The sequence below is a fragment of the Boleophthalmus pectinirostris genome, unplaced genomic scaffold (genome assembly GCF_026225935.1).
Source record: "Boleophthalmus pectinirostris isolate CB_2022bp ecotype Guang Dong unplaced genomic scaffold, ASM2622593v1 HiC_scaffold_8, whole genome shotgun sequence".
In the NCBI taxonomy this organism is placed as follows: Eukaryota; Metazoa; Chordata; class Actinopteri; order Gobiiformes; family Gobiidae; genus Boleophthalmus; species Boleophthalmus pectinirostris.
In genome coordinates, this window is record NW_026571515.1 from 16,659,916 (window position 1) to 16,687,718 (window position 27,803).

At 37.8% G+C, this 27,803-nt stretch overlaps 1 protein-coding gene across 2 annotated transcripts; it reads right to left on the reverse strand.

The window, feature by feature from the left end:
* LOC110158106 (extracellular sulfatase Sulf-2-like) lies at positions 1-27,354 on the reverse strand. Of its 2 annotated transcripts, XM_055165778.1 has the most exons (22): positions 27,215-27,354; positions 18,027-18,246; positions 17,342-17,462; positions 16,030-16,148; positions 14,549-14,700; positions 14,294-14,463; positions 13,250-13,400; positions 12,701-12,800; positions 11,984-12,059; positions 11,277-11,405; positions 10,939-10,995; positions 9,775-9,904; positions 8,708-8,924; positions 7,981-8,212; positions 6,812-6,908; positions 6,592-6,701; positions 6,468-6,518; positions 6,064-6,233; positions 5,267-5,409; positions 4,558-4,675; positions 4,103-4,211; positions 1-2,640 (listed from the first exon to the last, which is right to left on the reverse strand). In XM_055165778.1, exons 2-22 carry the CDS (start codon positions 18,190-18,192, stop codon positions 2,610-2,612), a joined length of 2,649 nt encoding a protein of 882 aa, XP_055021753.1. In that variant the 5' UTR covers positions 18,193-18,246; positions 27,215-27,354; the 3' UTR covers positions 1-2,609. The 2 variants fall into 2 exon arrangements, with proteins under 2 accessions (XP_055021753.1, XP_055021754.1); XM_055165779.1 differs by lacking the exons at positions 1-2,640; positions 4,103-4,211; positions 4,558-4,675; ... (6 more) ...; positions 8,708-8,924; positions 9,775-9,904 and having other exon boundaries at positions 10,935-10,995.
* Positions 27,355-27,803: the final 449 nt, after the last annotated feature.

Below are 27,803 nucleotides of genomic sequence, written 5' to 3' on the forward strand. Positions count from 1 at the left end.
CACAAATAACTCAAATCTTTATTCACAAGTTTCCACAGGTTACATAACTGCACTGTCCTTAGTTTCACAGGTCCTGAATGGTTCATTTAAAGCTGCACTGTGTAACTTTTCTGGTGGAGGGTCCATCATCTGCTTGTCTCCATGAAGGTGGTGTTGTCTAGAATGTTCCACAATATTGCATCAGTTATTTATTATCTCCGTGGAGACAGAATAGGACATCGCAGGGCCAAGTTACATGTCAGATCTGTGGAGAGGCAAGTATACTCATAGTAAGAATGCAAGTTTTTAGGTCAATAACAACCCATGTTATTGAGTAAATGCAAGATGGATACTTTAATGCCATAATGGGACATTCCAGACAAAATTATAACATCTCCATGGAGACAAGCAGGTGGCAGACACTCCACCAGAAAAGGTACATAGTGCACCTTTAAACCTTGTGTTCTCCCATTGGTCCATCTCTATAGTCTGTGCTGCTCAGTCGATCCATTCTCTGTTGTGACTGGTCCATTAAGGTGTCCATATATGGGCATCCATCCTCCATCGATCTCTGTTCTGATTGGTTGAAAGTGCTGGGACCTGGTTACAGTTCATTTGGACACATTCAGTCTGGAATACTGAGAAATAATAACCACAAAAATAAAGTTTACATTCAACCACTGTCCGTTTGCATATCAGTCAGGGCCTTTCTCAAACAATCTTCCCAAAACTCTTCCACAGCGCTAAAAAGATAGTGACTTTTGAACTGAAATATTCAAGACACATAGCTGTTTGAATGAATTAATGAATTAACTATGTCACTGACAAAAGCTGGGTCTAAAACAGTACAAAATCCAAAATGACCTTGAGTAAGCCCAGAAAGAAAACAGATCCTCAGCCAGATATAAATGTTAAGTTGATGTACAAATGTGTGTAGAGAAGTGCAAAAAAATCATAAATTATTGTGTACAGTGACAGGTTTAGAATGGGATTTTTCCATATGAATAATAACAGATGTTTTGTTTAAAGCTGCACTATGTAACTTCTCGGTTGGGGGTCCATCACCTGCTTGTTTCTATGGAGATGTCATTGCTCTGCCTGGAAGTTGCCACAGTGTGACATTAAACACCTTTAATGTGCTGCACCCTGTGCAATCTAATTACAAAACTCACAAATCTTACTAAAATAAACCAGAAAAACGAACTTTTGGACAAAGCACTGTTGGCGATGCCCTCGAAGAGAAACGCGCAGATGGAGATGGACACTGAGGAGATTAAACGCGATGACCCAACAGCTGACCAAACTAACAGACCTCGTAAAAGAGATAAAGCAGTTGAAAGAATCCATTAGAGAAAAGGACAAAACGATCATGGAGCTTGAAAAGAGGATTGATGATTTGGAACAGTACACGAGAAAGAAAGATGTTATTATCACTGGTCTGAACATCACAACACCTCGCTCCTACGCCAGAACTGCAGTGGTCGGCAGAAATGTTGGGGAGGATGCGGAAACTGGCAATTTGCTAATTTTGGAGGGGCAAGTCATGCAGTTTCTGAAAGAGAGGAATATTCACCTGGACGCGAACAACATCTCTGCGTGCCACACTCTTCCGCGGAAGGACAAAACAAAACCTGCTATCATCCTTCGCCTTGTGAGTAGGAAACACAAAATAGAACTACTACGTCAAGGAAAAAAACAGGAATTCTGACTGTGAGTGGGGTTGCCTCTCCACAGATCTGACCTGTAACTTGCTCTGGTATGGTCTCCATGAAGATAAAGGTTTAATGCCACACTGTGAATCATTCCAGACAAAGCAATAACATCTCCACGTAGTAAAGCATTTGACGGACCCTCCACCAGAAAAGTACACGATGCAACTTTAAGTAAATGCAGATTATATTTTGCAAGTTGGATTTCTAAAACGCTTCCCCTATTGCACGCCTACTGGTTGGCAAAGTATAATTTAAAATCTATCGTCAAATTTCTGCAAAGGAAAAAAAAATACAGTTTTACATAGTATCATATTCAGAATAATCATTAACACTACATTTCCTGTAGTTTCTCAAATTAATGTTAATAAAATTGTAATTATAATATTTTGTTTCACCTCCTAAAATATCAAAGCAGAAATCAGATGACATTTTGAAGAATAAGTATAATAATTTTGATCGTATTTAGCTAAACAATTAATTTACAAAAAAGAAAAGGTATCTAGTGCCAACATCTCGTAAACTCTTTCTAACCTTCCACTTTGTTCAGTACCGTTTCACCAGTGCATTTCAGAACATTAAATACAGTACATTTCTCACAACATTTGGATGGGCTTTTTTCAAGAAATATAACAATGGTATATAATGATTAGTAGTAAACTTCAATAAAACAGAAAAGATATACACAAAATATCCATACAGAAATTCATTGTAATATATTATGCTCTTTGCTGTTTGGTTTGTTTTCTGAAAGTTCCTTCTGGTCCCAGAGGTGCAGCAGTGAAGTTCTGTAGAAAATGTTTTTAGAAAAGATCTGTACAAAACCTGTTGAAGGATTACAAACATGGGCTCCTCGGAAACAGAGGAGGAGATTTGCTGAAGGTCCAGGAGGGGGCGATGTTGGGGGCACATGGGGCAGCCTCAGCCTTTCCAGCCGTCCCAGATCGGGTTCCTGAAGAAAACATAAAACAGTAGTGACCTTTGTTCTCCTCTTACAATGTATGGAGCTGTAGATGATGTAGTTTGGGGAAAATCTGATCCAAAAGATGTGTATGCAAACTAAGAGTGTTTTTTATGATACACTTATGATACATTTACTGTATTTTATTTACTGATATATTTAAAGGCCTTATATTACACAAAATTGAGTTAGTCATGTTGTAATGTTGTTTCCTTATCACAAACATACCTCGAGTTGTAAAAATAACGATACTGGAGTGCTGCACTGGATCAAAACTTACACATGCAGGTGCTCATCAGACCAGAGGGCTTGAATTCTTGTTAAGTAGAAAAAAGGACGGCAGAGGCACTCTGTTTTGCAGTGTATTTATTAGTTGTCACGTCAACGTGTTTCGACTACTTAGTCTTCATCAGGGCTGATGGAGTGAGCAGCAGGTGTGATCATTTATAGGGGTCGTGACCCCAGACAATGATAATGAAAAACAAAATGTCCAAAAACACTATATACGTGTTGAATCCAAGTATATTGTCAGCATACCATTCATAACACAACAGATAAAAACACTGTCCTGTATAGGCTGGAGTATAGTCAACGATACATAGAATTGTTTTGTTTTTTGTTGTTTTAAACAATTTTTGAAGTGTGCTGTGCAACCTAAGGGATATACAGTATGTATCATTGACTATATTCCAGCCTATACAGGACAGTGTTTTTATCTGTTGTGTTATGAATGGTATGCTGACAATATACTTGGATTCAACACGTATATAGTGTTTTTGGATATTTTGTTTTTCATTATCATGTGTCTGGGGTCACGACCCCTATGAATGATCACACCTGCTGCTCACTCCATCAGCCCTGATGAAGACTAAGTAGTCGAAATGTGTTGACGTGACAACTAATAAATACACCTCAAATAACAGAGTGCCTCTGCTGTCCTTTTTTCTACTCATACCTCCAGTTGTGTTTTGTTTCATACACACATGTTTAACACACAAACCCTGCATACTAAGTCTGAGTTCTTCACCCAAATGAAAAACACTCTGCTCCACCTTGTGATGTCATACTGCAGTAGTTTTCAATTTAACCACTACCTTTTACCTTTAGCTCAGGAGAGACTGGCAAGTCCGAGGCTGAAATTATCCAAATGATTCTAGTGAAGATGTGTGGAGTCCTGTATTATCACATCACATCACAAGATGTTTTCAGTTTGAGAGAAGAATTCAAGTGTAAATCTGCAGGGTTTGTGAGTTAAACATGTATAAATGAAACAAACACAGCTCCAGGTCTGTTTTTGACGAGGAAACAACATTATAACATTGATCAGAATATAATGTAATAAGGGCGCTTTAAAAGTAGTTCTTAACAGTAAGAACTTATGCCTTGTGCCTTCTTGTATTAGCATAATGTAATGTGCAGTGTTTGGGGTGATTTGAAAGGGCCATTTTCTCACAGAGGTTTGTATGAAGGTCTCCGGACTTTGGACCATTTCTTGGGCCTCTCCACAGATCTGTCCGAGCTGTACCTGTACAAGTGTGAGCCACTGTTGTCCCGCCTCTCTACTGAAAACAAACACCAACTGGTTAATAAGAAAAGCTCATTTTTATTAATAAACTGTTCATGCATCAAGGATAGAAAAGAAACATACTAGTAAACAATACCATTAAAACGCTAAAACACATCACCTTATTTCCATCTATGCGCACATTACTTTTAGAGCTGATACTGATATATTTTAGTTACCTTATGAACCTAATTAGATGTATATAATTTTCTAGAGTTATGTAGAGATTTTATTATGGGCTCAATGAAAATTACATATGATAATATAATAAATATAATATAATGATTTTTTTTTTTTACAGATGTTTTATATAGATACATAGACAAATAGATATTAAACTGTACCTTGCTTGTCTACTTTGGGGTTGCATTGTTTGTGTCCTTTACACGCTCGCAGCTCCATCAGCTGAACGTGGAGCTGGTTTAAAACACTTCTGTCCAGAGATGACACCGAGTTTATCAACTACAACAAAGACAACAAAAAATGTAAAGTTAAGAAATCCACTACAAGGGAGTTTATCTTTTGTCCCTGAGATTAAAGCAAATACAAAAGCAGAGGAACAAAATCAGGTTAGTGACTGAACCTTAAAGTGCATATGACAGATTTTTTTAATGTAAATTGTAGTTTTGCACAAATCAAGAAGCAATTTGCAAAAGAAAAATTGTTGAAAATTACAGGAAATATAGAGTTCTAAAACATGCTGATGACTCACACTGGGGAAAATTCTGTCTGAAAGTTCTGCACAATTTACAGGCAACAAACAAATTTTTCTGATACTTTAAACATTATTTAAACAAAATAAAGGTGTTTTCTTATATTTCTGTTGTCTGATAATAATTTATGTGTCCATTACAGTTTTTGTGGAAATCCCTTGTGTGATGTCAACATTTACAAATGAAAAAGTAACATTTTAACCTAAAAAATGGCCAAAGTGGGAAAACAAGTGTGAATATTTTTTTTTCAGAAAGCTTAAATATATTGATCTTAACAGTGTTTTAGCAAAATGAGTCCAACTTGTCAGATGTGGGTTAAACTAAAGTAATGCACAAGTACCTGGTAGGGGTCAGTAGTGAGATCGAAGTACTCCAAAAAGCCAGTGGCAAATTCACAGAAGAGGAAGTTGTGAGTTTGGTTGATGGTTCGAAGACACCAGTACGTGTTGTTGTTTGCACTGGTGCAGGCACAGAACGGACCCACTGGAAAAAGGAAACATTTTATATGCTTATTTAAAGGTCCACTGTGTAACATTTCTAGTGGAGGGTCCGCCGCCTGCTTGTCTCCATGGAAATGTTTTTGCTTTGTCTAGAATATTCCACAGTATAGATTAAACCTGTCTATCGTGAGGGAGCAGGTTACAGCACTACACGATGTCCAAAAGCTTTTTTAAAATTTTTAAGCATTTTGGTAAAAAAAAGGCTTCGTCAGATATTTTTCTTGCTTCAGACCACAGTATATTTTATTTTAAAATGAAAAAAAAAGCTTTTATACATCGGCCATCTGAGTGTGCTTTGCAATTTTTCACTTTTATTTTGCTGTTCCTTGCATTTGCAGCTCTAGAACTTTGAACTTTGGTGTGCGTTTTCTGTTTCACTTGATATGTTTAATGGCATATCATGAAACACTGAAACATGAAAAGCAATATCATTTCCATGGAGACAAGTAGGTAGCAGACTCTCCACCAGAAAAGTTTGTGTGAGTATGTGTGTTTTTTTCACAGTAAATGTTTCGATTTATACTTATTTTACAGCATTTTAGTTGGGATGAGTTTGCTGCGTACATGTGTATATAGTATTGTCTTGTAGTGTCTTGTCTTATATATATAAATAAATTGCAGTATTTGTACTACATACGTGTCCAGCTGGGAGGCGTGGCCCAGTGCTCATTGTCGTGGGTAAAACAGGTGAGTCCGGGCATTGAACACGTGTCATTGTTTTTGATTCGTTTGATCATTTTCCTAAGTTTCTTCCTTCGTCTCTGCTCCTTCTCGAGCCACGCCCACTTTCCTTTAGACACACCCCTTCTGTGGAAAGGAATAGTTAAAGTTTATTTATTTATTATTTTTAACAGAAGTTTCCTTTATCTAAATGATCTCAACTATAGTTTTAGGATCACTTTACTGGAAAAAGGAAGTTCCCCTTTCTGTTTTCGTATTAATCATGTTTCCTTCCTTCCAACACAGTTAGAAATAAAATGTAAAAACTAAATGATTAAGCAAAAAATAAGGAATGCACAATTTTAAATCCAAAATTCAGACCTGAAAGGGTGAAGCTTATTCTTCAACTTTTTCTTCAGTTTCAACTTAGACCTGAAACATGTTCATTGTTAATCGGAGTAAAAAATGAACAGTTATCATTATAGTGGTGAAGAAGTGAACTCACAGTTGTTTGATTGACAGGTGCCGTTTGCAGTCACACTTGACGGGACGGGCCTTCTTCAGGTGACCTCTGACCTCTCGCAGGTTCTTGATCTTGGTCTGAAGAGTCTCAATCTGAAACAAGATGCACATAAACCTGCTAATTACTAATGTCAAAAAATCTGTATTCTATAACGAAATGAAAGGTTGGGATGAGAGTTTTTGAGGTGATTTCGTCAGGTTACCTGGTGGTCCACGGTGAGTTTGTGGTCCTTCCACTCCTGCAGGTTCCTGTAGAGTCTGGAGTCACAGCTCACAGAGGAGTTGGACAGAATCACACACCTGAGAGAAACAAGTGAGATCAAGGCTCCATTCACAAGTGACACCCTCTCCTCTGTATTCTCTCACACCACCCAATGCCATGGTCTATTTAAAGGTGCACAATGGTTTTTTTTTGGAGGGTCCGCTAGCTGCTTGTGTCCATAGAGATGTTACTGATGTTATTCAATTTGTCACTTTATGGCATTAAAGGTCAGATATTACACGATATGGATTTTCATAATTTTGAAGTCATTTTATAATGTTACTAGAGCCTTGCAATATGGCGCACTGTTTTACGTCGCACGGGACCCAAGGCAGGACACATTTTGAAAGCTCATTGCGAGCGCAGGTGGGAGCGGGACTGCACAGGTGGGATGATAAACTGCAGTCCCGCAAACTAAATATGAGTATAAAGTAAAATATACAAATAATGAATGTATGCCTATCATACATAATTTGTGCTGGATATTTGACTTGGTATTAATAAACAGCCTAAACATGCAGATGTGGTCTAATCTAATGCACATTTTAGACAATTCCATTCTGCTTCTCTGTGTTTAATAGACCTTAAGAAAGTGAACGTCCCCATCCTGCGGAATTTGCGAGTGGGAGCGGGAAAAAATATCACAGATGCGGGTGGGAGCGGGACTGAAAATTACAATTCTTTGAGGGCACGGGAGGGAGTGGGACTGCACAATGCGGGTGCGGGTGGGAGCAGGACTGAACATTCTGTCCCGTGCAGACCTGTAGTTGTTACCTCCTCAAAAACATACCCAGTGTTGTGTTTTATTTCATTCACACATGTTTGAGTAATCCTGGTCTGCAGGACTCTGTCTACATCTCAAAAGCTCAAAACACTCTGTTCCACCTTGTGATGTCATGAAGTGGTAGTTTTCAAGTTAACAGCTACCTTTGACCTGTAGTTCAGTAGAGACTGGCAATTCCAGGTTTTAAATTATTAAAATGATGAAGTGAAAATACATAGTGCACATTTAATTATATCTATGTATAATTGTCATTGTCATGATTTAGTCCTGGTCTAGTCCTGGTCTAGTCCTGGTCTAGTCCTGGTCTAGTCCTGAAGAGACCTCACCTTTGCGTAACCTTCACAGCATCCTCAGGAGGCGGGCCAGATCCGCTTATCTCGTCCTCTCTGTCTGATTCGGTCCATGCCCCCTCACCCATTGACGCCCCCCAGCTGCTGTTACCACGGAGACCATCGCCCTGGGGAAAGATGTGGTCACCGTGGAGACCGTCGTCAGGTAGAGAGTTGCTGATCGAGCGGCTGAAGCGGATTCTGGAGAAACTTTTAAGGGACTTCAGCTCTGTTCACAACACAAAAAGGAATAAAGATATGGAGAGATCGATAAAGATAAAGTCTAAAAATCTTAAAGGTTTTGTATGATGCAAAATTGAGTTTTAAGCCGTGTTATAATGTTATTATCTCATCAAAAACATACCTGGAGTATTGTTTCATTCACACATGTTTGAGTAACCTTTTATTATTATTCTAACATTTCCAAAGCTCTTTTTTTAGTAGAGATGGGCAATTCCAAACCTGAAGTTATTAAAAATGATTCTGTTGAAGGTGCATGTAATTTAAAAGCAAAGCACAGCAAAGTGTGTCTAGATTTACCCCATGACATCACTAAGGTGGAGTATTTTCCATTTGAGAGAAGGCTTTTTATGTGAATGAAACAAAACACAACTCATGGCATAGTTTTGATGAGTAAACAACAGTATAACATCAGAAAATGGCATCACATGGGCCCTTTAGTGAAATAGTTAGAGTGAATATGGTCAGAATGGTCAAATCTTACTCTTTTTAAAGAAGGGTTTGTTGAATGACTTTTTCATCTTGGATTTTGCAAAAGGCAAGGGTCGGAGGTCACAGCTGCAGTCCTCATCAAGGTTGTAACGCTGGGCCTTGATGCTGATTGGACGGTTCTTGGAGAAAATGTCCTTTGCGCCGCCTCCTTCAGTTTTACACTTAAACAAGCGCAACTTCCCATTAGGGTCCTCCACACACTGCCACTTCTGCAAAACAGATCAGAATAAAACATTTCCTGTCTCTCAATGAAACTAGGACTGTTTGCAATTTATAGGCAAAGGTGTAGGGCTATAATTTTTGTATGTGGAATGTACCTATACTCTCTAAGACTTGTCTAGCAGTAATCTCTGTTCATAACATTTTTATTGAGTCAAAAGCTGTTTACAACTTAACCTGTAAATCTCACAGAACTGAAAACAAACATATTAACACCTTGCAGAGGTACATGTATCTGAAATTAATGAGGAGTTGTTTCTCACATACAGTGTAACAAATCTATAAGGGGTTAATCTCTGCCATAATATCCATGCTTAGATCCTTTATACACTTCCATAATGTTCCATTCCTGCATTCAGATGGAGCCGGATCTGATTTCTAAGACATGATCTTATCTGAGTAGAGAGTTTACTGTATTAACATAAAAACTGGCATAGACATACCAAACTGGATCAATGTCTTATCGAGTTAGACTAAAACAACTAGACTTACTTATCTTTTTGAAGCTGACGTTTTGCTACCAACCAGATACTTTCATCAGCGCTGTAAGTCCAGTTGTTTTAGTTTAACTTGTTTTAGTTTATCTTATCCCTGGAGATCTCAGAATTAGATCACGGTAAATCTTTCAGTAACATAAATATATCCTACATGTACCTAAACTGGTATGTCCTTTAACATCTGTCCAGGGATTACAAAGTAAATACTCTTCAAGTACAAATAAACAAGACCGTTAAGTTTACACAATAAATACACTTAATGTTATGTGATGTAATACACTTTTTTTTATTGTGGTGTGGTACCAAAGATTCACCTGTCAGCCACAGATGTACATAGACTCACCTGTCCAGAGGAGGAGCAGGGCAGGTGCAGCTCCTGACGATCACATAGCTCTCTCATTCGCTGCTGTTTGGGCAGAGAGTTTTCCTCAGACTTCTCCTGTTTGTCATTCAATAAACCAGGGAGCAACTTCCTGAACAACAGAGACGAGAAAACAACCAATGAGTTTACTAAAACGTCATAAGAGTTAGACCATAGACTGTATATATGTGTATATATCAAGTTTATTATACAGTCTATGGCAGGGGTCTCCAACCTGTAGCTCTCCACCCCCTTCCAAGTAGCTCACCATGGGATTTCTGAATTACATGTACTGTGCTGAATAAGTAAAATTGCATTAATTGCAACTGTAAATGTATAATCTTGATGCCTAACTAACTAAATAAATGCATAATGGTTTGTGGTTAATAGATGTCTAACTGTACTCTATCTAAGGCTTGCTGAGGGGCTTAAATGTACTAAATTTCTTGCAAGCACTAAAATGAGTAGCTCTCTGGCATTTTTGTGTGGAAAAAGTAGCTCACCAGAGGAAAAAGGTTGGACACCCCGGCCTATGGGTTAGATACAGTGAGCACCAGAGACAGAGACTCTAATTAGGATTTTGTAGTAATATAATTTATTACTATTGCATAAAATAATGAGGTGCTGTAAGAATATTGCTTAAAAGGTCCTATATTACACAAAATTTACTCTGAACTTTAAGTCATGTTATAAAGTTGTTACCCCTCAAAAACAAACCTGGAGTTGTGTTTTGTTTCATTCACACATGTTTGAGTAATCCTTTATTATTATAGTCTGTCTATATCTACAAAGCTCAAATGCCCTTTTCCCATTTGTGTTTCCCATTTGAGAGAAGAACTAAAACACAACTCCAGGTATGTTTTGATGAGGAAGCAAAATTATAACAGAGATCAGAGAATAGTGCAATGTGGACACAAATCAGTAAAAAACAAAGATGCATATGAGTTAATGAGCAGTGGGAGTGTTTGTCTAAAGATGTTAAAATATCCAAATGAGTGTTAATGTGGTAATTCGTTGATATTGCAGCTCATGGCTTTTGTTATTTTGTTCTGTTCATTTTTAATACATTGAAAAATGTTGAAAAATGAAAATGTCATATTTGAATTACATGGGGAAAAACAGAATCAGTCCTGGTTCAGCTCTTACCCTCTCTCCACTAAGAATGAGTCTCTCCAGTTCACAGATTTCTTGTTCAAATGAAACCTGGGACACACAGAAACAGACATTTACAGGTACACAAAGCTGCTCATCTCTGTAACTGAGAAATCAGACACGGTACTACTCGCATCTTTTATTAGTGTGTCATATGTACATGTATGAAAGTCTATGAGTATGATGTTCTGAGTACACAGAAAATATACAAGAAAGCTTACTTTGCTCTGCTGGTAAGTGACCAGGTTTTCCAATGTTATTTTACAGTACAAATGGTAAATTAACTAAATCGAGCCTGTTCCCTCGTGTATCTGTGAAGACCATTGAGTTACCTGTTCCCTGGGGAGCCTATGTCCAGCAGCCCCAGCACAGACTTCCCGTCCATGTCCGATGGAGGGTCCAGTCCAGCTATGTCCAGGATGGTGGGAGCCAAGTCAATGTTTAGGACAATCTCTGGAATGCTAGTCAAACAAAACATATCATGGAAACTCTGTAGCTTTTACATAATTATTATTCATCATCATTTGAAGGTGCACTGTGTAAATTTCCTGGAGGAGGGTCTGTAACCTGATTCATGGAGATGTTATTGCTTTGCCTGCAATGTTCCAAAGTATGGCATTAAACATATCCATATCCATAGAAACGAGAAAGAGATTTGCAAGCGAGATTTGTAAAGAGGAGACCCCACTCACATGTCAGAGAGCATGTTTTATTTTTTTCATGTTTTTTGCATCACAGGCAAAGCAAAAGCATCTCCATGGTGGCAAACCCCCATCCTGAAAAGTTACACAGTGCACCTTTAACTCTATTCTACTTTGGCCTGATCCTGTCTCTTTAAATCCTCCAGTTGACATTAATAATTGTATAAATGTGGAACCAGTGAACCAACACTAATCCTCTTTGTTCTGCAGCTAAATACAAAGCATAGACATATCAACATAAACAATAAAACACATAAACTAGAACTTAACCTTAAATTAGGACTACATCCAGACTAAACCAGGGCTTAACTCTTATTCAGGACTAAACCCGGCCTCACCTGTGTCCCTGTTGTATGTTGGGCCCTCTGATGAAAAAGGGAACTCTGATGTCAAACTCATACGGCATCGATTTACCTACAAACAAAAACAGTGGGAATATAATCAATCAATCTCTGTTAAATTCTGTTAACTTCACTTTTTTGGTTTAAGTTTTGAAGTCTCTGGTTTTAAACCAATCAGGGGCAGAGAGCCTGATCTGACCAAGAAGAGTATCGGTACCTAAATGAACCACAAACCCAATCTGTATTTTTACCTTTACTATTAAGTACAACTATGCTGAAAAAGATAACAGTGAGTAAACAGTACAAATACAGCGTCACTATGAATGTAGTGCAGCGTTATCCTTTTTTTTTTTCTGTGCTTCAAATGTTCCATCTCATTTTTCTGAGTTATTTATATCAGGATTAACCTCTGCTCCAAGACTTTAATCCTGTGAAACAGAGCAGAACTGTTTCATCAGAAAAAAAAAAACTGCTAACACTAAAACTACAGAGCTGGAGAAGGGGACAGGGGCAGAGCCAGAAGGGCAGAGCCAGAAGGGCAGAGCCAGAAGGGCAGAGCCAGAAGGGCAGAGCCAGAAGGGCAGGCAGGAGCAGACAGGAGCAGAGCCAGAGGAGCAGACAGGAGCAGACAGGAGCAGATAGGAGCAAAACCAGAGGACCAGACAGGAGCAGTTCTGAAAAACAACGAGGTTAAGATGTTCTAAACCCACTGACCTTTCACGAGTCCAAACTGTCCGATGTGGTACCCGTGGTCTGATGTATAGATTATATAAGTGTTATCAAGCTCTCCAGTGTCCACCAGCATCTCATACAACTGTGAGAGAGATCAGTGAGAACACAATACTGTAATCCAGAGGAACGATATTTACAATAACTACTAAATTAACTATTGTTCAATATATGAAAACTGGAGCTTCAGTATTTATCATGTGAACAATTTCCTTGCAAAAGTTGGGAGAAGCTTAACCTGCTTGTCTCTATCGTGATAGATACATACAATCTTTACTGTGGAACATTCTAGACAGAGCAATAACATTTCCATGGAGACAAGCTGGTAGCTGAATCTCCACTAGAAATGTTACACAGAGCACCTTAAATGATACCGTATGTTTAAAAATAGGTTTACTGGGATTGTCCTGCTATGTGTCAGTGGCATAAAGTAGTTTCAATTTTATTTTCTCAATATTTCTCTCTAGATACAGAATACATCATGCGTCAAAATCTCCTATTGTTGACAGGCCTAACACTCGTCTGTCTCCTGACCTGCTCCATGCTTTGGTCCACCGATTGAAGTGTCTGCAGGCGTTTCCTCTGGAGGACGTTAGTGAACTCCATGTGGATGGGCTTCATGGCTCCGGTGTACCTCATGATCCAGTGTTTGTCCGGGTTTGGGGCGAAGTTATAGCTCGGTGTTCTGTTAGGAAAAACAGACAAAGTTAAAGGTCTGTAGAGTTCAGAGGTTGTTGTTTTGTTTGAAGTAGATGGACCAACTGTGAGTTTGAGGGTACGTCTTAGCTTTTTGCTTTTGGTACAGTGTGAGTCCTAATGAAGATTTGGTTTGGTCAGGTTTTACTTAAAGTTTAGTCCCAGTTTAATGTGGTGATTTTGCAAATGAGACCATGGTAAGTAGCAAAAAAAACCTCCTGGAAACTTTTGTGTTTTCTTCTAAAAAGACTAATGTAGCTGTTAAACACTCGGCAGTAGCACTTCTGCCTTTGTCAGAAGTGACTCTTATCAGCTGTTGTGCCCAGGCATGGTCAGTTTGACAGATCAGGTCAAATCCGTCAGACGGACTACGCTTCTGTCGCGTGGTGGTGTCTGGTGAGTCCCATGTGTGAGCAGGAGTAAACGCCCCCTCGTCTCTGCTGATGGTCCGTGCTGCCCACTTCCTGACTTCAATAGCCTCTCATATCTGTTTTTTGTATTTGTGCTCCTCTGTTCTTATACTATTTTGGCCCTGTCCCAATCCATGCCATGGTTTTCCCTTTTACAGTGGTCAGATAATGTTCAGACAGTGGTCAGAGCACCTCTAACGAAGGCCGAAGTGCTGCCACCAAAACATGCCAGGTAAATAAGTGATTTAGCTTTTAACAACTTGTCATATTTGAAGAAAATACAAAGTTTCTGTGTGAAAAAAGACAACATGTATTTTCTAAATATAAAAAAGGCCTGGTTTGGTTGCCATTACAACAAGTTGAGACCTTGTTAAGACCTCGTTATTCCTGCTTTAGTCCTGCTTAAACCCTGCTTTAGACCCATTTCAGTCCTTGTTTTCAGTTTTCTTTTGTAGTCCTAATTCAGACTCACATGTGCTGGGAGGCGTTGGGAAAGAGGGTACTAAACTGGGGAGCAGAATCTTCGGGTCCGTGGGGCGCGGCGTGGCTCAGAACCATCAGAACCGGTCGGTGAGGGTAGATCCGCTTCGAGGCCCGGAAAAACCTCTGTGCTTCCAAGGTGATCACATCTGTCAGGTAATCCTACAGAACATCAGTAAGATCAGAAATCCAACCCACAACCTCTAAAAATGAGAAGCCACGGGGATAAAGTGGGTCTGGTACTGACCTGTGGGTAGCGGTCCCTGTGCTCTCTCCGGGCTCCATTGACATTTAGGGTGTAGTTATAGAAGCGACTGTTCTTCACAAGACCAACCCAGTGTCTCCAACCACGAGGGATGTATGAGCCATTATACTCATTCAGGTATTTACCGAAATATGCTGAAAATAAACAAACCAAAGCTAAAAAGTATGAACTCCAAATATATGTGAAAGTAAGGCTCACATTTGTAATCGTCAATGATATTTTTAGATCTTTTTAACAACCAATCCCTGTCTGAAAATTGAAAGCATGTGGTTTAAATAATGTCAAAAGTCTGTATTATTTATTTTCAGAAACCTAACATAGTAAGCAATAGGGCTGAATGATCTATTGTTTTGGACCTAAAATCGCAATCTCCAACAACACGATTTTGGGAGCGTCAAAGCCGTGTTTTTTTCGCAGAACTCCTAACTGACCCAGGTTTTGTTTCGTCAACTATTTCACACATGTATGCATCATCAACATCCCTCTGTCACAGAAAGAACACCAAAATTCCACTGAGTCTTGTCCTTTAGTCCGCATCAGTGCACAAGGAGTAAGCTGTTTTTTCAGCACTTAAACAAAGGAGCCATGTGGTTTTAAGTTTTGTTTCTGTAAAATGTAAACAAATGTGTCAAAGCTGCATTAAACATATTATAATGTCAAACAGGCTGATGTGGCTCTGTAGGGGTTATAGTTTATAAGTTGTAAAGTTGAGTTTATTTATGTAGATTAGTAATAGTAATAACAATGATGATACTTTTAATATAAAACACTAATGATTAATGATTACTGGTTTAGAAGTGGTTCAGTCCAGGTTCAGTCCTGGTTAAGTTCTGGTTCAGTTCTGGTTCAGTTCTGGTTTAGTCCTGGTTTAGACCTGGTTTAGACCTGGTTCAGTCTTGGTTCAGTCTTGGTTCAGTCCTGGTTTAGCCTTGGTTCAGTTCTGGTTCAGTTCTGGTTCAGTCCTGGTTCAGTTCTGGTTCAGTTCTGGTTTAGTCCTGGTTTAGTCCTGGTTTAGATCTGGTTTTGTCCTGGTTTAGTAATGGTTCAGTTCTGGTTCAGTTTGTATGCGGTGCAAAAATCCGGCATCTCGATCAATGTTTCTTCTGCTCAATAAATAATGCCTGTGAAGTGATGACAGATTTTTGACAGTAAAGTTGCATCCGGTGCAGGACTCTGGTAAGATGTCAGTGTAACTGTGATGTTTGCAAATGTTCATGTGGACTGAAACTTGATTTTTTTAAAAATCATGGATGAAATCAAAATCACAATGTCTGCCAGAAAAAGTTTTCTCTTAAAATCGTTCAGCCCTAGTAAGCAATGTTACTTGTTTCTATCTAAAACAAAATTAAATTGAAAATTGTGATCCAAATGTTCAAACTTATGATGTTGATAGGTTTTTCGCCCAACCCTACAGGAAAGTACAATCTCTCTGTTCTGCTTCATCAGCCTCCACATAAAAGTACCTGTCCTGTATCCGGTGTTGTTGAGGTGTACGGCAAAGGTCTTTGGCTCGTGCTGCCGCTGCCAGGAGGGAGAGGAGCAGTTCTCATTGTTTGTGTAGGTGTTGTGATTGTGAACGTATCTGAGCAAAGACAGAAGCAGAAGAAAGTGAGTCAGTGGAAAGTTTGGACAGATTTGAACGAGGTTTAAATGCGTCTACTGCTGTCACGATCAAACTCAAACTCAATTTTGATACTAAAGAAGAGGTACAATACTATATCAAATATCATAACAATGTATTGATACTTTACAGCTCTGCTCTTTTAAAACATCAAACACCTAAACAGGAATGTGAACGCTTGTATTGATCACAGGCTCTTGTCTTGAAAATTAGTAATTTAAATCCATTTTGTTTATTTATTTTGTTTTGTCTTTGTTTGCTAATGTGTGCATTGTGTCACCATGTTTACTGCTGAACATTCCACCAATAGAAATGCATGTAGAACACCCCCAGCACAATAAGTAAGTAAGTCTTTATTTATATAGCACTTTTCACAGACAATATCATAATAATAAACATATTTTTGACAATAGAATGGAATTTTCAACACTAAATAACAGGGATGTAATGATATCCAAATCTCTCAATACAAAATTCTCACGATATGCTTCTCACGGTACGATATTTATGCTACTTTTTTCTCTCATCACAAACCAAATAATTATGATTTAAAAGTGCTTCATAAGTTATTTCAGCATGTGGATTGGACTGAAACAGAGCTAAGGATCATGGTCTATGTATTTTTTTAGCTGTTTTAGCTGCACCAAAACAATGAATTGAGATTCGATATATTGTGACGGCCTACGATATTATTGTGAGACTTTTGACGATACAATATCACAATATTTACATTATTTTGACATCCCTACTAAATAATTGTAGTATTAAAGTATTACCATGTGTCGAGTGCTGATATAAAAGAAGAAAACCATTGTAAAACTATTAAGTAAAGGTTAATTTTTGTATCTGTGTTTTTTTTTTATTCAAATGGATATTTAGATTTGATACTAGCATCAGTATTGATTAATATCTGGTACTTTTGCTACAGCCCTAAATGAGACTTCCAAATTAGTCTTATTCTTTGTAACTTTTTTATTTCACAGTGTCATTATGTTTACTGTAATGATTGTGGTTTTTAATGTCTCATGGTGCACTTTGAGCTTTTTGCACATGATTTTCCAGTGTGGTTTTAAACTATAAATGGCAAATAAACTGGCCTAACCTGGAAAAAACCTAACCTAGTCATAAATCATAATAATTATACTGGTCCTTACTTCCCGGTTAGCATGCTGGACCTTGACGGACAGCACATGGGCGTGGTTACGAAAGCGTTTGTGAAGGAAGTCCCGCCCTCCTCCATGATTCTACGAGTTTTATTCATCACCTGCATGGAACCTGGATACAAAAACAGAAAAAAATCTCTTTTATTGGTGATGCAGCTGGGAAATATATTATGTGTAATAAGGAATGATGACAAGTATCTGACAAAAATTAATTCTAGCTGCATCTAAGAAGAGTATTTCAATAAAGAATCATGTATAATCATTTAAATGTGTAAAAATTGTGAGTATAAATATGAGAAGCAATGGGAAAAGTGGAATGCATTCTTAAAAGACATGTAAACTAAAATAGTACTTTAAGTCAAGGGAGTTGAAAGGGGAGACAAAGGGGTTGTCCCGGGCCCCAGAGTCTTAGGGGCCCAGAATTGAACCCTCATCTGATTAATTAGTTAGAGAGGGGCCCATGTGAGATTTCTTATGCTGGGCCCCCAAATTTCTGTCGACAGGCCTGCTTTAAAGTGTAACAAACAGCATGTATGAATAAGAACCTGTAACTTCAGACTTTTGACTTTTGTATACTTTTTGTTTGTTTCTAAAAATCAATAAAAAATAAAGTTTAAAAAAAAAATCTCTTGTATTAGACGGTGTTTTAATTTAATAGTTAAATAAAGACACAGACCAAGCTCGAGGTCTTGGTCGTCGGTCAGAACCAGGATAATGTTGGGCCTGATGTTTCGCCGGTCTCTGTGGAGGCGTGGCTTCAGACCGGCTGTCATGGAAACCAGCAACAGGAAGTGGATCAGCGTTGCCGCGGAGACGGACAGAAAGAGGAGGAGCCGGGCCATGATCACTGACCCCTCCCCTTTAGGTCACCCCGAGAACCAAAGTCAAGTCACAATCTGCAACAAACATTTAATACATTATACAAATCATTCAGGCTCCTGTAAAGCGTAAACTGAAACACTGCCCCCTACTGACCAGTATCAGCACATAATATAGAATAACATCAACTATACAACATGGACTAAGGGAGTGTGTGTGAGTATATCGTTCAGCTTCAGTCAAATGATACTCACGGGGCTTCAGTTATAGGACCAAATGTGGTGCCAGGTCCACATTATGAATAGCAATTTATTCATGCACAAAATAGTGAAATAAAAACACCAGGATGTACAGTGGCTTAATACCAATGAACTATAATAAAATCTGGAGGATTAATCAAAGATGGCGCAGTATTGTTTTCAGTGGCCTGTGCTCAATGGTGCATGGGCCCAAAAAAAAAAAAAAGGTTCACTTTTGCATTTACTTCCTCAGTACAGGCAAGTGCCTCCCACCTGTGTGACATCTGTAATGTGCACAGCGTGGAGCGTTTGGACCAATCAGAGTGACAGCTGCAAGATCAGAGCTTTTTTTGATTGATTTATTTATTTCGGTCACAGGCATATTTTGACATTAATTCACAGACAGTCATATTTAACATAGACAGACCGAAAAGGTGCAGGCTGAAGCTTAAGCTTATTATGCCTTTATTCCTTTGTCAGAGCAACATCTTGATACCAGTTCATCTTCATACATACAGCAAGAGGAAACAAACAAATCAGTAACAGTACAACAAAGTACTACAGCACAAACTAAGTATCATATTTCATGTATCTGTCCAGAGTTAAACATTTAAACTTCTTTATAAAGTGAAAGAGACTGGTGCGACGCTAGTGTGGCCTCAGAGTGGGATGAGGCTAACTCTTACAAAGCAAAATTTTAGGTGCTTTGAGGATTAAAATTTTTTTTTTAAGTTTATGTTGTGAAAATAGAAAAGAATCCCTAAAAAATCCAACCTTTGTGAAAGTTGTTGATGCCCTGTCAGCCAAACACGGGCAGTTTGAATTCCCCAAAAATTAATTGTGCTTCTATGTTAGAATTCTTTCTGGGCCCAAGCTCCCGGGAGCTGCAGTACCTGGAGCGGCCACTAGTCGGTCTCGAGCCGGGAAAGAGAGGGAATGTCTTATCCGGTTTTTATTATAGATCCATGGTTAATACAAATGTTTTAAGATGGAAATGATGAAGCTCGCTGCAGCAGTTACAGAGAGAAGTGTGACAATTTTTCAGTGTAAAGTCAACTGGAACCAGGGTTCATGGAGCCGGAGGTGCCCCCATGCTCACTTCCTATTTGCAGCGCAGCGGATAGTGAGTTAGATATGTCCATTTATACAATATATACAATCTATGCTTTAAAAATACTGAAGAAAACCCCCACACATGGACCATGCCAACTCAAACCAACGTGCTTTATGTTTTTTCTAGCATTGTTCATCTTATGAGTGCCAATGAGAGAGTTCCTTTATACAGTGTTTACTCTGAGATCGTCATAAAAATATGCAATGTAAATGAGCCATTCTTGACTTATGCAAATGTTTTTTGAGGACAGTAGATCATTTAGCCTTGACAGAGCTACTGCAACCTATTCATTTATGATGTAAAGACAAGAATTCAAGAATTTTAACCCATTAGGGGGAGTGTCTTTTGCTCTAACTTATGCCACCCACAGTCCTGAAATCAACACTGAAGCATAAAGGTGAGAGTAGTTTTTAATTAGATTAGCCTTTTTTTATTTTAAGGTGCTATGAGAACTGGGTGTGAATGATGATACGGAATTTTTATGATGGTCTTTTTATGATGGTCTGGTCATTGTAAAGACATTTTGTATGTAATTTTATGAACTATAACATTGTCAGCCTTTCCAGGAACTACGGGTGGAAATTTGCATTAGTGCTACAACCTGGTACAATGCATCTTTTATGTTAAGGATGTTAAGGTTAAAGTATATTGTGCACTGTCCCTGACTCATTAAATAAACTAAATAAACTAAACTAAACTAAACTTTAAATCTCTGAATCTTTGTCTGTAGAGATTTGAAAATGACGTCAGGCTGCAGTTAATCTGATCTGCCCTGAAGACACTGGCTTCTATTTTGGTCTAAATATAATATTAGACATTAAATAGTTTTCAGTAATATAATCTAGACCAAACTCTTTGTAAGACCTGTCACTATAAATACCTGATCAATTTATTGTTCAATATATGAAAGATGGAAGAATAATTTTTGTGGGTCAATATTTTGAGAAGATTTGAGCTATAAAATGATGAATTATGAACTAAAACTATACAGTTTAATTGCTTAAGTGTTGCATTCTGAGAGTTGGGGACTTGCAAGCTGTGAGATGGACTCGAGTCAGATTTGAGTCACTATTTTTAGGACTTGAGGCTTGACTTGATAAAATGGATAAAAAAAAGACCTGGGACCAGACTTGGACTTGAAGGTCAATGACTTTGGACTTGACTCAGACTTGAGCCCTGTGTCTTGAGCAGACTTGATGCTTAGACTGGTTAACAAAATAACTGTTATTAAGCACTCTTAAATCTTAACTCTTTCTCTTCTGACCGTAATGATTCAAACTCTTGTCAAGACATTTAAAAAGGAAAAATTAGCATTTCTACAACTCTTATATAAATACTCATATACCATGACTTTTTAAGTAAAATTTAGATAAAAATTATATAAATTGCAAAAATCTAATCTATATTTGGTACTTTGGTTTAAAGACTTAAAATGACTTGAAGCTCAAAGCAGACGACTTGGACTTGACTTGAATTTATGGGCCAGTGACTCGAGACTCAACTTGGACTTGCCTGTATTTGACTTGGGACTTGACTCGGACTTGAGATCAAAGACTTGAGACTTACTTGAGACTTGCAAAATAATGACTTAGTTCCATCTCTGCATTCTACTATTTATTTTTTGCAGCTCATGCTTTTGAACAATATTGCACATTTAGAATTTTTTTCTGGATTATTCTGTTTTATTTTTAGTTTCAATATTATTGTTTATCACCTATATTTACTTCAGCTACATATCACACTTCAAATTTTGTTTTCTTGACAGATGTGCTCTTTCTAACCGCACTCTCCGTCAATAGAGTTTCACATTTTTACACTGAATACTCAAAGCTATTTCCTGCCAAAAATCAGGAAGAAGACCTGCAAAACCCACTTCCTCTGAACACCATCACAAACTCATCTTCTCAAAGTTTCCAGCAGTTAATAATTTCAAATGGAAACAAGTCATGCAAAGGTTCACGCAAAAACAACAATTCATGCAGAAAAAGAACTGGGAAACAATGCATTTATAAAACCAAGACTAGAATTAAGTTGAGAGATGAATAAATTTTTCATGGGTGATGCAGCATTGACAATATTTTTGGAGCAATATTACCTGTTTTGATTTTGATTATAATGTAATTTAAAGTTACTAAAAACTCACCCACAGCACTTTTTTTCCTCACAGCTCCATATGAGAGCTGTGTAGTCACATTTTCAGTAATTATCTATTTGCAAAGTGTTTAAATAAAGCTTTATGGGTATTTTTAGGCTGCTGGTCACCCAAAACAAAACACAGGCTTGTGCTGAAGATTTAAGGTCGATTGCCAATACCAGAGGTGGGACCAAGTCGTGGTTTTGCAAGTCTCAAGTAAGTCTCAACTCTTTGACCTCAAGTCCGAGTCAAGTCCCAAGTTAAATACGAGCAAGTTCAAGTCAAGTCTCAAGTCACTGGCTCATAAATCCAAGTCAATCCAAGTTATCTGCTTTGAGCTTCAAGTCATTTCAAGTCTTCAAAACAAAATACCAAATACAGCTTAGATTGTTGCAATTTATAAGAATTTTGAGATAAATTATACTTAAAAAGTTATGGAATATTTATATATGAGTATTTATAGAGAATATAAGAGTTGGAGAAATGTTATTTTTTCCTTTTTAAATGTCTTCACAAGATCTTAGTGTGAATTATTACAGTCAGAATAGAAAGAATTCAGATTTAAAAGTGCTTCTCAAGTCTTCTCAAGTCACAGCCCTCAAGTTCGAGTCAAGTCCCAAGTCACTGACCTTCAAGCCCAAGTCTTAATCCATTTTATCAAGTCAAGTCTCAAGTCCTAAAAATAGTGACTCAAGTCTGGTTCGAGTTCAAGTCATGACTTGCAAGTCCCCACCTCTTGCCAATATGTTAAAAAGTAGGCCTGTCACAGTAACAAATTCTGAAGTGTGATATATAGCTGAATTACTCACAAGAAAGTACTCTAAATGTACTATATTGTTCAAAAACATTAACTGCAATAACTAAATAGCACAATGCAACACTTTTAGTCATTAAATTGTCTAGTTTTAGGTCATAATTTGATCTTCCACAGCTCAAATTTTATCATATTGCTAAAAAAATAACCAAATATTCCCACTAGTAAAAAGAAAGTCAATATAGTATTTATGGTGACAGGCCTACTAAAAAAGGCTGATATACAAGTCTATCTCAAATAAAGACAGTAAATCTATAAATAAAAGAATCTATGGACTTCTTTTGTATTTCCAAATGAAAGAAACATGTTAAAAAGCAAACTTCCTCATAATGTCGTCTTTAATATTTCTTGCCAGCAGCTTTCTGTGGCAAAGACACCTGTCACAATCTGTCACGTTCGAGGTCGTTCATTAATATTCATGAGAGGCTGGCGGGACAGAGGTCGAGGCAAGAGTTCAGAGGTCACACAGGAAGTGTCAGATTCAAACAGAGACATGTGATTTATCTGTGTTTGATAACTGTGGAGGTGTGAGAGCGAGAAGTGTCAGTGCAAAGGAAAAGTTTCAATACTCAGCACCGATTCTGATACCACAATGGAAAAAATAAAGAAAAGTAAACACAATAATAGCAGTTTCTTTAAATGAGCACTTGGCAACTTTTCGGGTGGAGTTTCCCCTACCGTCTTGTCTCCCTGGAGATGTTATTGCTTTGCCTGGAATGTTCCATGGTATGACATTTAATTTATTTGATTTTTGATTTGATTGATTTATGTATTTATTTTGGGCAAGTAAGAAATGCGCATTCTTTTACACTGGAACTCAGCAGAAATAACAACAACAAAAAATTTATAAAAATGAAAAATTTTCCCAAAAAGGAGTGGGAAGAGGAAAACTATATGAACTATTTACAAGTGCAGACAAAGACATTAAACATATCCATCTAGTATTTATTCATTACAGTTGTTTCTATTGCTCAAAAATACAATAATTCCTTCTATGAATAGGGGCGACTCTCCACAGATCTGAATTGTAATGTAGTGTAGTGCTGTAACCTGCTTGTCTCCCTCGTACAGATAAGTTTACTCTATACTGTGGAATATTCTAGTTAGTATTTCCATGTAAACAAGCAGGTGGCAGACTCTCCACTAGAAATGTTACGCAGTACACCTTTAATATTACTATGTGGTCTTAAACTTGTTCTAATATTGACTGTAGGAGTGGGTATCATTAAGAAATTGCCGATACGGTACATACCTCGATACATAGGCCACGATACGATACATATCTCGATACAGTGAGCTTTCGAGTCGATACGATTCAATACAACATATATTTCAAATCAATGTGATAGAGTTTAATAAAAAATAAAGGCTAAATCATGGCTTTGTTAAACCACTTCTTGTGCAAAGCGAATATGAAACACAAACATTTTAATCATCAAAACAGTGAAAATGTCAAATGTGTTGGATAAACAAGTTTCCTTCCTCTAAACAAGCAACAAAACTTTAACACTGTAACAAAATAATTTAGTAAAATACACCAAAAAATACTCTTGGCGATATATCGATACACCAGCCCACTATATCGATACTGTATCATCAAATTAAACGATATGATATTTTGATATTTTTGCCTGGACCAAGACCATTCTAAAACGGTCATTTTTTGTTCAGTATTGATACTTGTAGAATAGGTTTTGATATTAGTTTACATTCTGATTAATATCTAGGTATTGATTTTTTTAATCAAGTGGATTAATATGAATCATGAGTAATTTTGCCTGGTTACAACAAAATACTGTATTATTATCTTTCTTCTACAATCATCAACATGCATTATCAGTCATTTTCAAAGGACATTTTAAAGATTTTAGACCTGGTTAATACTGGTTTGGTTCTGGTTTTGTTAAGACACGGTTCAGTTATGCTTTAGTCCTGATTTAAGTCCTGGTTTAGTCTTGTTTTAAGCCTGGACCAGTCCCGGTTTCATCTTCCTGTGTCTTGGAGCTGGATGTGGTTGCTGTGGTGAAGATACTGGTCACCATGACAACAGCAGCTCAGCATCTCTGTGTTTACAGCCTCTGCCTTGTCTCTGTCTTGCTGCCACTGGGCTGATATTTACTTAGTTAACTCTGTAAATGCTGAAGCTCGAACACTATGCACATTTATAAAACAGTGAAACAGTGATTCATTAAAACTCCCTGGTTCAGTTTATCTTGGGTGTAAACATCCTGGTTTAGAATTGGTTTAGTCCTGGAAAACCTCATTCACATTTGATTTAGTCATCGTTTAGACTGGGTTTGGCCCCCTGGTTTAGGTCTGGTTTCGATCTGGTTAGTCCTGGGTTAGATCTGGTTTAGAGCTGATTTTGTTCTGATTTAGTTCTGGTTTAGTACTGGGTTAGTTCTGGTTTAGATCTGGTTTAGTTCTAGTTTAGTTCTGGTTTAGATCTGGTTAAATTCTGATTTGGTTCTGGTTTAGTTCTGGGTTAATGCTGGTTTAATCCTGGGTTAGTCCTGGGTTAGATCTGTTTTAGAGCTGATTTAGTTCTGGTTTAATACTGGGTTAGTTCTGGTTTAGATCTGGTTTAGTCCTGGTTTAGATCTGGTTTAGTTCTAGTTTAGTTCTGGTTTAGATCTGGTTAAATTCTGATTTGGTTCTGGTTTAGTTCTGGGTTAGTCCTGGTTTAGTTCTGGTTTAGATTTGGTTTAGTCCTGATTCAATTCTGGGTTAGTCCTGGGATAGTTCTGGTTAAATTCTGGATTAGATCTGGTTTAGTCCTGGTTTAGATCTGGTTTAGTTCTAGTTTAGTTCTGGTTTAGATCTGGTTAAATTCTGATTTAGTTTTGGTTTATTTCTGATTTAGTTCTGGTTTAGTTCTGGGTTAGTTCTGGTTTAGATCTGTTTTAGTCCTGATTCACTTCTGGGTTAGTTCTGGTTCAGTTCTATCTTATATCTGCTTCAGTCCTGATTTAGATCTGGTTAAGTTCTGATTTCGTTATGCTTTAGCTCTGGATGAGTTTTGGGTTTATCTCAGGTTAGTCCTGGGTTGGTTCTACATTAATCCTGGTTTAGGTCTGGTTTAGTCCTGGTTTGAACTTGGTTTTTACCTGATTTAGTCCTGAGTTAGTTCCGGTTCAGCCCTGGTTTAGTCCCGATCCTAGTGCTTGTGTGTGTCTGTGTGTGGCCTCCTGCCCTGGATTAGCACAGAGTGAATGTGTTTAACTGGTGTTGTGGGAGTTTGAATGTGTGTGAATGGGGTTTAACTGGGGGTGACTGGTCTCTGAATGGGATCAGATGTTTGGAGCTCACAGTGAAAGGGTCCTGGCCTGTTTGTGAAAGGAACCTGTCCCATTTGTGAATGCTCTCGTCAGTCTTATTGTGGAACGCTGTGAGAATCTGGCTCAGGGTCAGAAATCTCATTTAAATCCTCATTTAGACTTCTGACCCAGGAAATCCTAAGGACAGAACCAGGACTTTGGACAAAACCAGGAATAACCACAGAACCAGCTCTAGAACAGAACTAGGATCAAAGACAGATCACGAACCATGGACTGGAAGATGATAGAACAATTGAGTAGATGGATAGATACTTTTTAATTTATCCTAAAGGAAATACATTTTTCAGCAGCAACAAGGAAACATAGTAATAATAGTGATTCAGCAGTAATTAATAATTTATAGAGATGTGTTGTATCACCATATAAAAATGAGCAGAATCAGATATCGGCTCCCAAATATCGATTCAGACAATATCCTAGTTGGAAAAATTGACGTAATAAGACTCATAATGTTTGAACTTTTATTTATTTAAAGCTGTTCTGTAATTTCTTGAGAGATAAAGAACAGCCACATGACACATTAGGATCAGTTTTGTCTTATTTTAGTTTTGTTCTGAGGAAATACTTGTTGAGACTTGTTTTCAGTCTCACTATCGGAACTGAAAAAGCTGGAAAGGCGCATCTCTACAATTGAGACACAGAGACGATACCAGGCCAGATCTGGAAAAGGGTCCAGATAAATAGTCCTATAACGAGGAGTCTGGCCCAGATCTCGATGTGTGTTTGTTCATGTATAGAGATATTGTTTATGACTCATGTTTGATTATTGTGATGTTATGAAAGCTCTGATTGTCTTTTGGAATTCCCCGCTGCCCACTGTCGAACTGATTTAATCCAGATCTTGCCCTGGTTTAGTCCTTGTTTAGACTTTATTTTATTATTCCTCTCCCGTTAATGTGAAAATCAGCTAAATTGCATGGTTCACTTGAGTCAAGACAGTGCAGAAACTGTCTCAGAAAACAGCCAGATTTAAGTACTTACTGCGCAAATGCGTCATAAAATACACACAATTATAGCAGAGTTTGAGTGTAATCCTGGATTTAACTTTGCTCAGTTCTCAAACAATTATAAAGCTCATTTCTTTCTTTCAATTCTTTCCCATAAAAAGAACAATAACTACTGTTGGGATTAAAGTGCAGAGATTAAATTGTATCAAGATTAACCCTTTTCATTTCTTCCCCAAAACAAACACAATTTAGATTAGATTTTCAGAGGACAATTGTCAAGAATTTCTCCTCAAGGACTAATATATTAGTGGTCTGGTTCTGCTTCATTGGATTAACACATTTGAGAGTCAGCAGTTTACAAAGCTTGTGAGTCTTAAAAGAAAAATAAATAGGGGAGAGAAATTGTGAAATAATCTCTAAATCCCGCTGAGTGTGCTTTCTAAATAAATAATGACTCACCTTTAGATGCTCTTTAGAAGTTCCCGTGAAAATCCATCCTAAATCTTTATAAACATCCTTTGCAGTGTCTTGTTGTCGTCTTCTTATCGCATTCACGGTCTGTATACCTAGTTTCTCCTCAGTTTGGTGTCCGCTCCATTCTGTCCAACACAAACCAAAGAAAACCCTTATTCCTCAGACCTTACCTTGCTTCCTTTCCTCGCTCCTTATCCAGGTTTTAGAAGCCTACACATCATCACCAACTTACGAAATCAAATAGTCATTTTCTAAATCTCCAGCAAAGAAGGCCACAACCCAGTGAACTCTCAGTGCTGGCCCCAATCCAAAATAACACAGATGAGGGCTGCACCAGGAGAGGCATCTGAAGTAAAAAAAATGAATAAAAAAATAACTATGAAGGACCCTAGATTATAGATTAACTAATTAAATATTCACTTAATTTAACATGCAAATAGCAAAGAGGGCATTCCCTACTAGAACAAAGATCTATTTTTCTTTATCCCCTCATCCATTCTCACATGATGCTAGATAATTACATTTACATCTTTACCCACTCCAGCCCTCGCTTCCAGTCTCTGTCAGATCACTT

What these genes read in the sequence shown, in the direction of transcription:
- LOC110158106 (XM_055165778.1), bottom strand. Translation starts at nt 18,192, where the DNA reads ATGGCCCGGCTCCTCCTCTTTCTGTCCGTCTCCGCGGCAACGCTGATC. An exon ending in AACATACAACAGGGACACAG is followed by an intron (nt 11,406 to 11,983) that starts GTGAGGCCGGGT and finishes TTGTTTGACTAG; the next exon opens with CATTCCAGAGATTGTCCTAA. An exon ending in AGACCTTCATACAAACCTCT is followed by an intron (nt 2,641 to 4,102) that starts GTGAGAAAATGG and finishes TGTTTTCTTCAG; the next exon opens with GAACCCGATCTGGGACGGCT.